The 13665-nt window shown below is 41.3% G+C and overlaps 1 protein-coding gene across 1 annotated transcript in view; it reads right to left on the bottom strand.

The window, feature by feature from the left end:
- AGBL1 (AGBL carboxypeptidase 1) overlaps positions 1-13665 on the bottom strand; it is a 1225565-nt gene that overhangs the window by 681759 nt on the left and 530141 nt on the right. The window contains exon 19 of the mRNA XM_073569145.1: positions 5759-5888. Within this exon, the coding sequence (XP_073425246.1) occupies positions 5759-5888 (130 nt within the window). The remainder of the gene's footprint in view (positions 1-5758; positions 5889-13665) is intronic.

The following is a 13665-nucleotide window of genomic DNA, read 5'->3' on the forward strand; positions in this document are numbered from 1 at the left end:
TGATGATGACGAGGAGGATTCTGAGGCCTCAAACTGCTGTTTTCTTATTGACGGACATGATTTTGAGCTAGATTCAACAATGTTAGCTTTCCTTTTCCGGGTTTTCCCCTAAGGGTACCGTTACACCTAGCGACTCACCAGCGATCCCGACCAGCGATATGACGCGGTCAGGATCGCTGGTGCATCGCTGGGTGGTCGCTAGTGAGCTGCCACTCAGGCAGATCTCACTAGCGACATCGCAGGGGTCGGGGATCGCTACTTACCTGTCAGACGCGGCGATCCTGCGTCCTCCCGCCTGGCTCCACGCGTCGCTCGTCATCACAGCAGGAAGCGCCGCAGGAAGTGGACGACGAGAAATGATCCAGGAGCTTCTCGCGCGATCAGCGATAATCAGCGGGGGAGCTTCTAATCTCTTCCATGATTAAAGACCTTAGATCCAATGTACGTACAGGGGCCTCTTCCTCCAGGGTCTGGCATATGCATGACTTTTACCATAACTGTCTGGGAGGGGTGCTATGCATAAGGCACACTGCTTGTGCTTTGCTTTTGTCAACTTCTAAATCTGGGGAACACAGAGCACAATAGGGGAGATTCAGCTAACAGGTGCTCATTCATGCATTCACCATTGAAGTTGCAGTTCAACAGGGTACCGGTTCCGGAGGCGGGGTTCCAGCGTGCGATGTAGGGGACCTAGATGGCTGATGCCCCGTTCACTTCAGCTGTCAGTGGTTCCGCTCCCCCTGGAGCAACTGCTGCCACTGTCTTTGCCTTTTTTCCACTGGTCCTGCGATACCACCACCAGCGGTAAGTGCTCCTCCACAGCATCCAAGCTGTCTGCTGCAGAACGCCGGCATAAGAAGGCCTGGCTCCGCCTCTGTTACGCGCCTCCCCAGTCCCACCTGGAAGTTGAATCCACCACTTCCGGATCACAGGTGCTTCTGTTCTCCGTCTGCCGCCATAGCTACAAAAATCCCTGTGCGGTGAGAGCCGGCTCCCCGAATAGATGCAGGGAGCCTCACCTCCCCCTGCGCCATGCCTGTGCGACCCAGGGCGGCCTCACCCGGTCTCTGGGTTCGCGAAATCCCGGCCAGACGAGGAGGGGTCTGCATGCAGAAACACCCCAGATGCTGCTTCTGGTGCCACAGCCTCTGCCGCTCTCTAAGGCCACTGCACAGAGGCTGATTGGACCTGGGTAAGCTTCTGCCGATTCTCATCAGGACAGGAACCCAATTGAAGAGGCGAGCGGGACCACCCCCCTTTTAATCTGTAGGTTCCTGTCCTGATGGTGGGCGGATCCCCTCTCTTGTTGGGTGCTGTCATGGCAATAGGAAAAATGACAATGGTCACTAATCGGAACCCATCACTTGATTCATACTACTAAAACCATGGACATCATGAATCGTATCATATGATTCCAGTAAGGTATACTTTTTTCTGAAATACGCTTTAGTTTCAAAGAAAATATAGGTAGAAAATCCAGCTAGGGACCATAGCCAGAGGCTAAACATTTTTGGCAGGGCCCACTTTTTTCGGCACTGCTCCAGTGGATTGGCAGGACTCTCAATATGGGACCTTTCAACTACAGTTGGGGCCAAAAGTATTGACACCCCTGCAATTCTGTCAGATAATACTCAGTTTCTTCCTGAAAAAGATTGCAAACACAAATTCTTTGGTATTATTATCTTCATTTAATTTGTCTTAAATGAAAAAACACAAAAGAGAATGAAGCAAAAAGCAATTAATCATTTCACACAAAACTCCAAAATTGGGCAAGACAAAAGTATTGGCACCCTCAGCCTAATACTTAGTTGCACAACCTTTAGCCAAAATAACCGCTACCAACCGCTTCCGGTAACCATCAATGAGTTTCTTACAATGCTCTGCTGGAATTTTGGACCATTCTTCTTTGGCGAACTGCTCCAGGTCCCTGATATTTGAAGGGTGCCTTCTCCAAACTACCATTTTTAGATCTCTCCATAGGTGTTCTATGGGATTCAGGTCTGGACTCATTGCTGGCCACCTTAGAAGTCTCCAGTGCTTTCTCTCAAACCATTTTCTAGTGCTTTTTGAAGAGTGTTTTGGGTCATTGTCCTGCTGCAAGACCCATGACTTCTGAGGGAGACCCAGCTTTCTCATACTGGGCCCTACATTATGCTGCAAAATTTGTTGGTAGTCTTCTGACTTCATAATACCATGCACACGGTCAAGCAGTCCAGTGCCAGAGGCAGCAAAGCAACCCCAAAACATCAGGGAACTTCCGCCATGTTTGACTGAAGGGACCATGTTCTTTTCTTTGAATGCCTCTTTTTTTCTCCTGTAAACTCTATGTTGATGGTTTTGCCCAAAAAGCTCTGCTTTTGTCTCATCTGACCAGAGAACATTCTTCCAAAATGTTTTAGGCTTTTTTAGGTAAGTTTTGGCAAACTCCAGCCTGGCTTTTTTATGTTTCGGGGTAAGAAGTGGGGTTTTCCTGGGTCTCCTACCATACAGTCCCTTTTCATTCAGACACCGACGGATAGTACGGGTTGACACTGTTGTACCCTTGGACTGCAGGGCAGCTTGAACTTGTTTGGATGTTAGTCGAGGTTCTTTATCCCACATCCGCACAATCTTGCATTGAAATCTCTTGTCAATTTTTCTTTTCCGTCAACATCTAGGGAGGTTAGCCACAGTGCCATGGCCTTTAAACTTCATGATGACACTGCGCACGGTAGACACAGGAACATTCAGGTCTTTGGAGATGGACTTATAGCCTTGAGATTGCTCATGCTTCCTCACAATTTGGTTTCTCAAGTCCTCAGACAGTTCTTTGGTCTTCTTTCTTTTCTCCATGCTCAATGTGGTACACACAAGGACACAGGACAGAGGTTGAGTCAAATTTAATCCATGTCAACTGGTTGCAAGTGTGATTTAGTTATTGCTAGAACCTGTTAGGTGCCACAGGTAAGTTACAGGTGCTGTTAATTACACAAATTAGAGAAGCATCACATGATTTTTCGAACAGTGCCAATACCTTTGTCCACCCTCTTTTTTATGTTTGGTGTGGAATTATATCCAATTTGGCTTTAAGACAATTCTTTTTGTGTTTTTTCATTTAAGACAAATTAAATAAAGATAATAATACCAAAGAATTTGTGTTTGCAATCATTTTCAGGAAGAAACTGAGTATTATCTGACAGAATTGCAGGGGTGTCAATACTTTTGGCCACAACTGTATGTTTTCTCTGAAACACTCCTGCTATAATCTAATATTACAGCCAGGTTTTGATACTTGCTGCCCATAGTTTGGCCAGTATGAAACAAGTGACAGATTCCGAAGCCTTATTCTACAGTGCAATATTTTTTATGCTGTAAAATAACAGCTGCACATACATTTTCCATCAGTGACAACAAAACACTTACAAGAGAAAGTAGAAGATCCATTTTACTATTCTTGCATACTGGTAAGTGTGCCTACTCTAGGGGACAGCTAGAACCAACAAAGTCTCAGTAGATGATCCAGTCAGTTTCTTCATGCAATTTTGTTTTCTCTCAAAGATAATCCTCTCTATTGAGAAATCAGTTGTTGAAAAGCAAGAGGCTTACTGTATATACTTCTCCTTGCCATAGGGCCTAGTATACATCAAACTAAGTATCCTCTCGCTAGGTGTCACAACCTCCTTAGAAATTAAAAGAAAAAAATAATAATTCTGGAACATTGCATTCCTTGCACTAAATTTATTATTTGTTTTAGATACTTTTGGGCCGATTCATTAACCAATCTTAATAAAAGACTCGCTGGACTGCGAAGTGTCAAATTCATTAAGACGCATTGAGCGCATCTTTTCGTGACATGCGTATCACTTGCACCTCACCAGAAATGCTGCTACATTCATTGACTCAAGTAGCATTTCTGGTGTAAAAAAAAAAAATGACAAATGAGTTGTAGATTTTGCTGAGCAGACTTAGCAGACACCCCGACCCACCCCATGAGCTGTTTCAAACTGCTGTGAAAATGCCCAAAGCTGCAAAAATGTTGTGCAATTCAGAATTGTGAAAAAATTTGACAACTTTTCAAAGCATTTTACTTTTTAAGCTGTGTTGAATCACCCCCTAAGGGTATGTGCACACGCTGCGGATTTGGGTGCGGATTTGGCCACGCGGATTTTGTAAAATCCGCAGGTAAATCAGCAGGTCAAAAGACCTGCGGTTTTACCTGTGGTTCAGCCCTGCGGTTTTTCATCTCCACAATGGAGGAGATGGCAAACCGCAGCGGAATCCGCAGAAAGAATTGACATGTCAATTCTTTCTGCGGCTTCAAAGCTGCAGGAAAACTGCGTGGAAAAATCCGCACCGTCTGCACAGCGGTTTTTTATTCCCATAGGGAATCATGGTACTGTACACCGCAGCAAAAACTGCTGCGGACCCGCAGTGGCCAAATCCGCTGCGGAACCGCAGCAGAATCCGCAGCGTGTGCATACACCCTAAGAGTGTTGGTAATGATCAGGTAGCCAAGGATATTCCTTTTTATTGTTTGCAGTTCATTTTCTTGAACTGCATGAGAACAAATAAAACTGGTCGGGGGTGGACATGAAATACCTGGCTACCTGTCTATCTAAGGGCCCCGTTACATTTAGCGATGCACCAGCGATCCCGACCACGATATGACTCAGTGAGGATCACTGGTGCATCGCTAAATGGTCGCTAGTGAGCTGCCACACAGGCAGATCTAACTAGCGATGCAGCAGCGGTCGGTGGTCGTACTCACCTGTCAGACGCGACGAGGGTGACCGTCTTCCGCCTTCTGCCTGCATCCATGGCTTGCTTGTCGGCACCAGCAGGAAGCCGACGACGAGAAATGGACCAGGCCGATCTCGCGTGATCAGCGATAGCCAGCGGGTCAGCCGGTCGGAGGTGAGAATCACATGTAGCGATATCGCTAGTGATATCGCTGCTGCCTTGCAAAATCAGTGACGCTTTAGCGATATTGCTAGCGATATCGCTATGTGTAAAGGGCCCTTAAGGAGACAGTGATCCCGTGAGCTGATTTCCCAACCATAAAAGTTTTTGGGCAGATTTGGATTTTATAATAAGTAATTTCCTGTGTCCTTCATGAAAATAATAGTTAGAATACTATATTTAAATACATACTGCATACTGCATTAAATACTCTATTTAAAGACATACACATGAGATCTACATAATAATGACACCATTCGGTATTTTTGTTTTGTGCTTGTTTTCCAAGATTATGGCTTATAACTATCTTAGATTATATTGTATTATATATAAACAATTTTATATGTTCACTAACTCTTTACAGTTTTTATTACATTTCAATGCAGAATTCCTGGGCCACGTGTACATGTTGTGCATTTGGTGAGTTTTTAACCTCAGTACTTGTACGCCAAAACCAAAAGGTGGAACAATCAAAGGAAAAGTATAATAGAACACATCACCACTTCTTTATTGTTTTATCCACTCCTGGTTTTGGCTAAGGCCGAGATCACACACAGCGAGATACGGCCGAGTCTCGCAGGTGAAAACCAAGCTCTGGCGCCGGCACTCCGGAGCGGAGCGTGCAGCCGCACAGCAATACATGGAGCTGCATGCTGCGCTTCGGAGTGCTGGTGCCAGAGCTTGGTTTTAACCTGCGAGACTCGGCCGTATCTCGCTATAGTGTGACTCCGGCCTTACAGATACAGAGGTAAAAAACTCACCAAACATTCAATAGGTGAACATGGCTTAAGTGATGATAGGACTTTTATAGTGGACTCACCAGTGGCGTTCGACCAATGCTTTTCAGATAGTATAACAGACCCTTCACGTGGTAGATGGTTGGTTGTAGATTGCAGTTAGGGGTTAACCATTGTCTGTTTAAATCTTCACCATTCAGGGAACATCTGTGGCTAAAACAAAAAGAGGATGATGCATTGCGTTCTAGGGTAATTTAGGAATTAATACATTTAATAACTGACTGTATACTATACAATATTGAATACAAAATCGGTCAGTTTCTCATTCAGCATAAGCATCTGCTGTATAGCACAAGGGTTCACATGGAAGTATTTTTATAACCCTGGTGATTATGTAGGGGAGTAACCTACATAGTCATACTGAAGCCATTATGTGCTTGGCGTCTCCTCTGTGTGTATTATACCAGTGACTAAGCAGCTGGTGACAGAAGAGAGCAACATCAGGGAAAAGCCACCACGGAGTGTACTGGAGAACTAATGGTAGTAGTCTATGAATGCAGGGCGATGCAGCCAAAGACTGTTAGAATTTAGGATGTCCAGTTGGCCTGTATAAACGATTGGTGGTGGCAGCTAGTTTTTCGTTGATTATTGCAGCGCTTAGTGATGACCGTACTGGAATATATGTGCTGGAATCAGATACAGTATGTATATACTATACGCTTACTTTGAGTTCCCCAATATCCAGCCTAGCAGTGAAAGCAGGCAAAACGGAGAAAGTAGAGTCTATGCTAATTTACAAAAATATCAAATTTTATTAGTCATGAAAAACTGACAAGATACGAATACATGCAAAAAGACAACATTCATTAAATGAGCAGACTGTGTGAAAAGAGAATGCATACACAATAAAAGTGACCTCAATATTCTACGATGTAGCCAAAGTGAGCTGCTATCACAGTGGGTACATGCAGGACAAAGTAATGTTGCCTCTATGCTCAAAAAATTCCACATAAACTTGAACACTCCCAGAAGGAACAAATATAATATTATGTCTGAGTGTTCACGGCTCTCCCAAGTGTAATCCAAGTAAAAGCAGTAAAGATACATTAACCAAACGTTAACACACATTAACCTTCCAGGTTAATACATCGAAACGTACGTCGGGGTCCGTTTCTCCTGCTTTCACATTGGGAAGCATGACGGGTAATTATCTATTTAGGTTGCATCATTGCTGATTTGACTATTTCAACTGTGCTTTAAGCACTTTCACAGGTAAAACTGTGATATCCCAGTTTCAAATGATGTCTCGGTGTCCGGTGTTCTCCTACTACTGTATGTGTGTTAACTTTTGGTTAATGTATCTTTACTGCTTTTACTTGGATTACACTTGGGAGAGCCGTGAACACTCAGACATAATATTATATTTGTTCCTTCTGGGAGTGTTCAAGTTTATGTGGAATTTTTTGAGCATAGAGGCAACATTACTTTGTCCTGCATGTACCCACTGTGATAGCAGCTCACTTTAGCTACATCGTAGAATATTGAGGTCACTTTTATTGTGTATGCATTCTCTTTTCACACAGTCTGCTCATTTAATGAATGTTGTCTTTTTGCATGTATTCGTATCTTGTCAGTTTTTCATGACTAATAAAATTTGATATTTTTGTAAATTAGCATAGACTCTACTTTCTCCGTTTTGCTAGCAGTTATTAAGGAGTCGTCGCTGGTATGCAACCTTGTTCTTTTTATGAAGTACGGTAATTACCTTATCATTTTGTAACTCATTATGTTTTGGAGATTTATTATACTAGCAGTGAAAGCAGTGGTGGTTTCACCCATCAAACATCAGCCAATTGTGTAATTGTCTCGATGATTGAAGGTGCTGTAGTGTTTATTTTTGACAACCTGGAAACAGTGGGGGATACTGCGAAATCCCCTGGCACTTTCCCTTTGATAGAGTCCTTTACAAGGATATATTTAGTAACCAGGCAGTTTTCCGTGTTCTCCAACAAGGTTTTATCAAAAAGACAACTTTATTTAGTTTTGGTTAAAAAAAAAAAATGACCATTTCTAGTAATTCTAAAAGATATTTAATTCAAGAGCTATAACAAAATCTTTACCAAGATTGGTCAAAAGGCAGCCATCTTTTATACCAGCTGCAAGGATTTGGACTATAACAAATTACTCATTGCTTTCACTGAATGTGATGAATGTGTTGTGAATCAGTAAACTTGGGTCACAGGAAACGTGATATATTTTGAAATGTTATGTACGGAATTAATCAATATGGGTTTTTTTAATTCATGTATTTATTCTGATTATCATGTTGGAAAATATTTGCCTATCTCCACTTTTATTAGTGCGGAATACTTTTTGAAAGCTGTGTTGACTAAATGGACTTTATGACAGTGGGCATTGATTGCCCTGGTCATCACCAATTTAATGATAATTAAAGACTGGCAGGGAACAGCCAGTATGGGTGTAGATTGTAAAGAGGATCTTCAAAATACTTTTTTTTTGTTATTTTAACAGATACTGTTTATTTCTACAGGGATGGAAAGGCCCTTTAACAGCACTTGTCTTAATAACAATAAAGTGCTGGTGACTACTTTTATTTACTGTTCCTCTTATCGCAACAGATACAAACAAACACAGTTCAAGCCATTGTGAACTGCAGTCAAGGGTGAAGATCTATTACTGATAATAAATATGAAGCAACAGGCTAGAAATGGCTTTTTCTGCTACAATTTAATGAAACTTTTTTTTTATGTGCCAAGTCTTCTTTAGGTTGAAGTCACCAATGTTGCTTTAATTAAAACTGTTATTAAGTAATAAAAAGCAGAAAGTGGTAACAATTTCTTTACATGAAGCACAAATCTCAGTAAGAAAAGTAATAAAAAAGTGCAGATTTTAAATTGTTTTTGGATAATGAGTTCAATTATTTTCTTCCGCTCACCCATGTTTCATTACTACTTTACCCATAAACATTTTAGTAACAATCTCCAGTGTACAGTAACTAGTTCATAGAAAGACTTGCATACGATAATGTATATTTGATTAGTATGAAGAAAACTCCATGCGTCACATGGGATATTTATAAAAGCTAGTGGAGAAGCAGGATAAGACACCCATATATACTGTATATATACACACACACAGGTCAACATTGAAATTACAGGTGCTTCTCACAAAATTAGAATATCATCCTAAAGCTAAATTATTTCAGTTCTTCAATACAAAAAGTGAAACTCATATATTACATAGAGTCATTACAAACAGAGTGATCTATTTCAAGTGTTTATTTCTGTTAAAGTTGATGATTATAGATTACAGCCAATGAAAACCCAAAAGTCAGATCAACAGAACGAAATACCATGTTAAACTGGAGAAAAGTGGAGTTAAATCCATAGTTCTAGTAGTACAGGATGCAGTGGGAGACCGAGGAGGTTTGATTGCAGCTCTTATTTGTCAATGCAACACTATTATGGTTTGTCCTGAGGAAGAAGCATGTGTGCTTCGAAACACGAGGACAAATAAAAACTGCATTTAAACCTCGGTCTCGTACCGCATCCTACAGTACTGACAGCGCTAATTTAACTCCACTTTTCTCCAGTTTCACATTATATCTCAGAGCAAGACGGTAATTGAGGCTGAAATGTAGGTCTATCCACTTCAGCAATGAGTCACAATTTTGTTTTGGATGCAATGATAGCCACATACTGGCCTTGAGAACTCTTTGACAACTCCATGAAGAGGTGGCCTTCACAAGGGAGTGTCACGCCAGTCATACTCCAGGGAGTATTGTTTGGGGCAGCATAACGTACAGTTGGCAGATTCCTCTAGCCTTCATCACAAGTATACTAACCGTTCAATGTTACATTGATTTGGTGGTGGATCCAGTGAGACAGTCATTTTTACAATGTATTCCAGGAGACATTTTTCGCACATGGCTTCTACTACTGAGAGAAGTCTAAACATGCTACCATGGCCTGTAGCTTCTTTGCCTATAACTGTATACCATGGAATGCCTACATTTACGTAGCATGGAAAGCCTATACCTGTGTAGCACGAAATGCTTACATGTGTGTGCCATGAATTGCCTACGTCTACAGTATGTAGCGCAGAAAGCCTACGCTTGTGTAGGATGGAGTACCTATACCTGTGTAGCATAGAATAAATGTGTCTATAGTATGTATTTCATGTGACTGTGCTGTGTGCATGAGGCCTATGAATTGCTTTACAGTAAAGTCATAATTTGCACATATATTAATGTGTATAAACCTCTGTAATGATATCTATTACAGAAATATTATTTTTACCCAATGCAAACTGCAGAAATATTTCATATAAATTGCCTATCTTACAGCCATTCTCAAGACACAACTATAGGGGGATAAATAACACTAGACACAGAAAGACATAAAGTAAATAGTTATAAAGAAAATTTAAGGCCGTAGCTGGGAGGATAAACTTATTTTAAAATCTCCTGTCCATTACAGTTAAATGTCGAGAAAGGACCCATCATAACTTGTGACTGATGGCTGATGTGGTAATGGCGCCTTGGGCACTGTAAGTCATAAACTCTAAAGGGATGCAGAGAGCTTGATGTTTCTAGAACATCACCGCTCACTGTGCATTGTAACGGTCACAGCAAAATAAGATGAATATTGAGGGATATTTATATATAAAAACAGGATAGAAAATATCCCAATTTTCTTATGTCATTATGAATAAGCAGCAATACACCATGATGAATTCCGAATTTTTTAAGCTGCAAAATGTTTTCATGCTTTTTGTTTTTTAGGCAATTCTTGGAATAAACAGTACTAAAATAAAACTAGGTACTGCACACATTTAATATAGTGAGAATATTAGTACAAAGAGTAGGAACAAAAAAATCATATTGCTACTTTGCTTATTAAAAAAAAGGATCTGAAAATGAAGGGCGTTCTACAGAAAGCATAATAAATACATGAGTGTTTTTTTTCTGGAAAATACAAACAATTGCAGCTTTTAGTTTTCACTATTACATGTGGCAGCAGAATGGTATACCTATTCTTTTAGAAAGCATTCATTTTCAAATTGTTTTGTATTCCATCACATCAGCTACGAAGAGGGATAAAGTTTAAAGAGGTTGTCTGATCAAAATTGATAAGTCTGAAGTCACTGTGTGTGAGTCCAGACTTATGAATCCCCAAGTGCACGCACTGTGTGCTACAAGGATTTACCAGCTTCTGAGCTGGGACTGGCGGGTATGTATGCATTATGCGTACTCCCAGCCAGGGCCCTTCTAGTGGGTTTGGTCTCTCTCCATACAGAAATGCAGCTCCTTAGGACTACATCAGCTCATACAGCAGAGACATGAGCGACGTGCTTCAATAGCTTGTGCTATCTTTATCAAAGATTTGATAAAGATCGCATAAGCAATCGAAACGCGTCGCTCATGTCTCTGCTGTATGAGCTGATGTAGTCCTAAGGAGCTGCATATTTGTTCTTATACCTATGATGGAATAAAATTTTGAATTTTTTATCGTAAGAAGCTGGAGTTTCTTCTTTTTCTTATTGGATCAAGCCATAATAGGATGGTGTTCCATGCTCCGTTTGGAAGTCGGTGAGCTGGCTCTTTCACTCTCTCTTTTTGTGACTCTCTCCATACACTTGGATGGTCACTAGACGGTCACACCCACTAGATGGACTGTACCCAAGAGTTTGCATAATGCATGCATCATTACCGTTCCTGGCTCTGAAACCGGTTAATCCTTGCAGTACACAGTGCATACGCTGGGGAGGTTCGGAAGTCTGCAGTCAATTTAGACTGGTAAACCAAGTTAAGCTCTTTGAACACATGCACGCTTTGTCTGGCTGAGGAGCATGTGAACAGGGTAAGAAGGGTTGGGAGAAATAGTTTTTGGCCAAGCATCTATTTGGAAACAGTATCGCTAACCTATGGCCTTTCTTAGATTGACAATTAGTATGAATTGACATGTTAATGATATTTCATTGAGGAATAAAAAAACTTACCTTACATGAAAAATGATTTTATATATTTTGGTTTTCCCCCAACAGAAGACAATTAGGGATTGTGTATGTTATATAACATTACAGATTCCACACAGTCTGCCCTATGCCAGAGACATGTGTATTTAATACCCCAAAGATGGGGATTACATTCATGTTTCAAATGAGTTATTTGTCCATGAAATGTGCCTTGCTCCCGGAACAGATGAACTAATTTATTGTATCATACACTGTAGCATTAACCTCACCCAAGGCTGGCGTCACCATTGGCTCATCTGGGCAAGTGTCGGGGCCCTAGACAAACGGGTGGATGCCGATACAGTAGAAAACAATGATGGGAAAACAATGATGTGCTTTGTTGTTTTGAGACTTACAAGTTCTACATACTGAGCTGTGTGACTGCTGCATTTTAAGTGCAGGGGCTGCAGATAAGTGCATAGTTATGCACAATATCGTAGTTTGTGATAACTGTGTAATAGTTGTATTTGTTTGGGGAATTTGCATGTGGGTGGGTTAAAGCTGTTGATAGAAAAAAAGGATCTTGTGAATGGCCCATGTGATCAAGTGTCTGTGATTTAAGTGTTCTAGAAGCTTCTAGTAGCTACACCAGTGATTTGCTGTTTAGAAGACTACAATTCCAGATTCTCTATGCAAGGCTGATGAGCGGTGTGAAGAGTGCATTTTACGTATGGGGACGGCAGATAAATGCATAGTTAAACACAATATCATAGTTTAACATAAGAGTACAGCTTGGTGTTTTACTTACTAGTTTTCCATTGTTTTTCTGCTTCTATCTGTACTGTTTATCCCCATTTAGATTTAGTATGGGTTTCATGGACAATGTAACTAGGTCTGCATCTTGTGAGATGTATGCATGCCTTGAACAACTGTTTGAGGGTGAATATATCTGTGCCTGATGTCAGCATGATACATGTTTGGAAACCCAGATAATGGGTCTAAATGTGCAGCTTGGAGAGGAGTTTAGAGCTCACATAGCATGCAGTGGCTGGAGTCAGTGATATGGAGGAGGTGGGGAAATCAGGACCCAGAAGTAGGCAGCTGGGTAACCGTTCCAAGACAGTCTAAGGGGAAAATTGCCAGGAAGCCTAGTCCTGATATGGCACAGCCTAGTAAATATGCCCGTTTAGCTGATATTAGGAATGCATACCCAGGACTACCATCACAACAGCAGGATATAGCTCTTATCAACCAGGAAAACAATTACTTTATAAATAATGGAAATAGGAGTGCAGCAAAGACCAGACAGATGTTGTTGGTAGGAGACTCTATAATTAGGAGGACAGACTTTTTCATCTGCAGCCTAGACAGTGAACAACAAACAGTATATTGTCTGCTGAGTGCTGGGTGGGGTAGAGGAAGCCTCAGCGATACTGGTACACATGGGTACTAATGACAATGTTAAAGGGAGGTGGAAGGTCTGGGAACTAGGAGAGAAGCTGAAGGCCAGGACCTCCAAGGTGGTGTTTTCAGAAATACTGCCAGTGTCACAAGCGTCACTAGATGACAACAGGAGCTTAGGAAGATAAATAAGTGGCATAGGAATTAGTGCAGGAAGGAAGGGTTTGGATTCATGGAGAACAGGGCGAACTTCACTGTCAGCTATAGGCTTTACTGTAGGGACAGACTGCATCTTAATGGGGAGAGTGCATCTGTTCTTGGGGAAAAATGGTCAGATGGATGGAGGAGCTTTATACTAACATCTGGGGAGAGGGAGGGTTATTGTGCTAGTAAGGGAATAAGAGTAGAAAGATAGAGTGAGGCAGTAGGGGTCAGTGAGAAGTTACAGTTGTGGCAAACTGTTGGCAAAAAGTATTGACACCCCTGCAATTTTGTCAGATAATACTCAGTATCTTCCAGAAAATGATTTCAAACACAAATTCTTTGGTATTATCTTCATTTAATTTGTCTTAAATGAAAAAACACAAAAGGGAATGAAGCAAAAAGCAAAACA

This window comes from Dendrobates tinctorius, unplaced genomic scaffold (genome assembly GCF_039654945.1).
Source record: "Dendrobates tinctorius isolate UK_male_01 unplaced genomic scaffold, ASM3965494v1 ptg000022l, whole genome shotgun sequence".
NCBI lineage: Eukaryota > Metazoa > Chordata > Amphibia > Anura > Dendrobatidae > Dendrobates > Dendrobates tinctorius.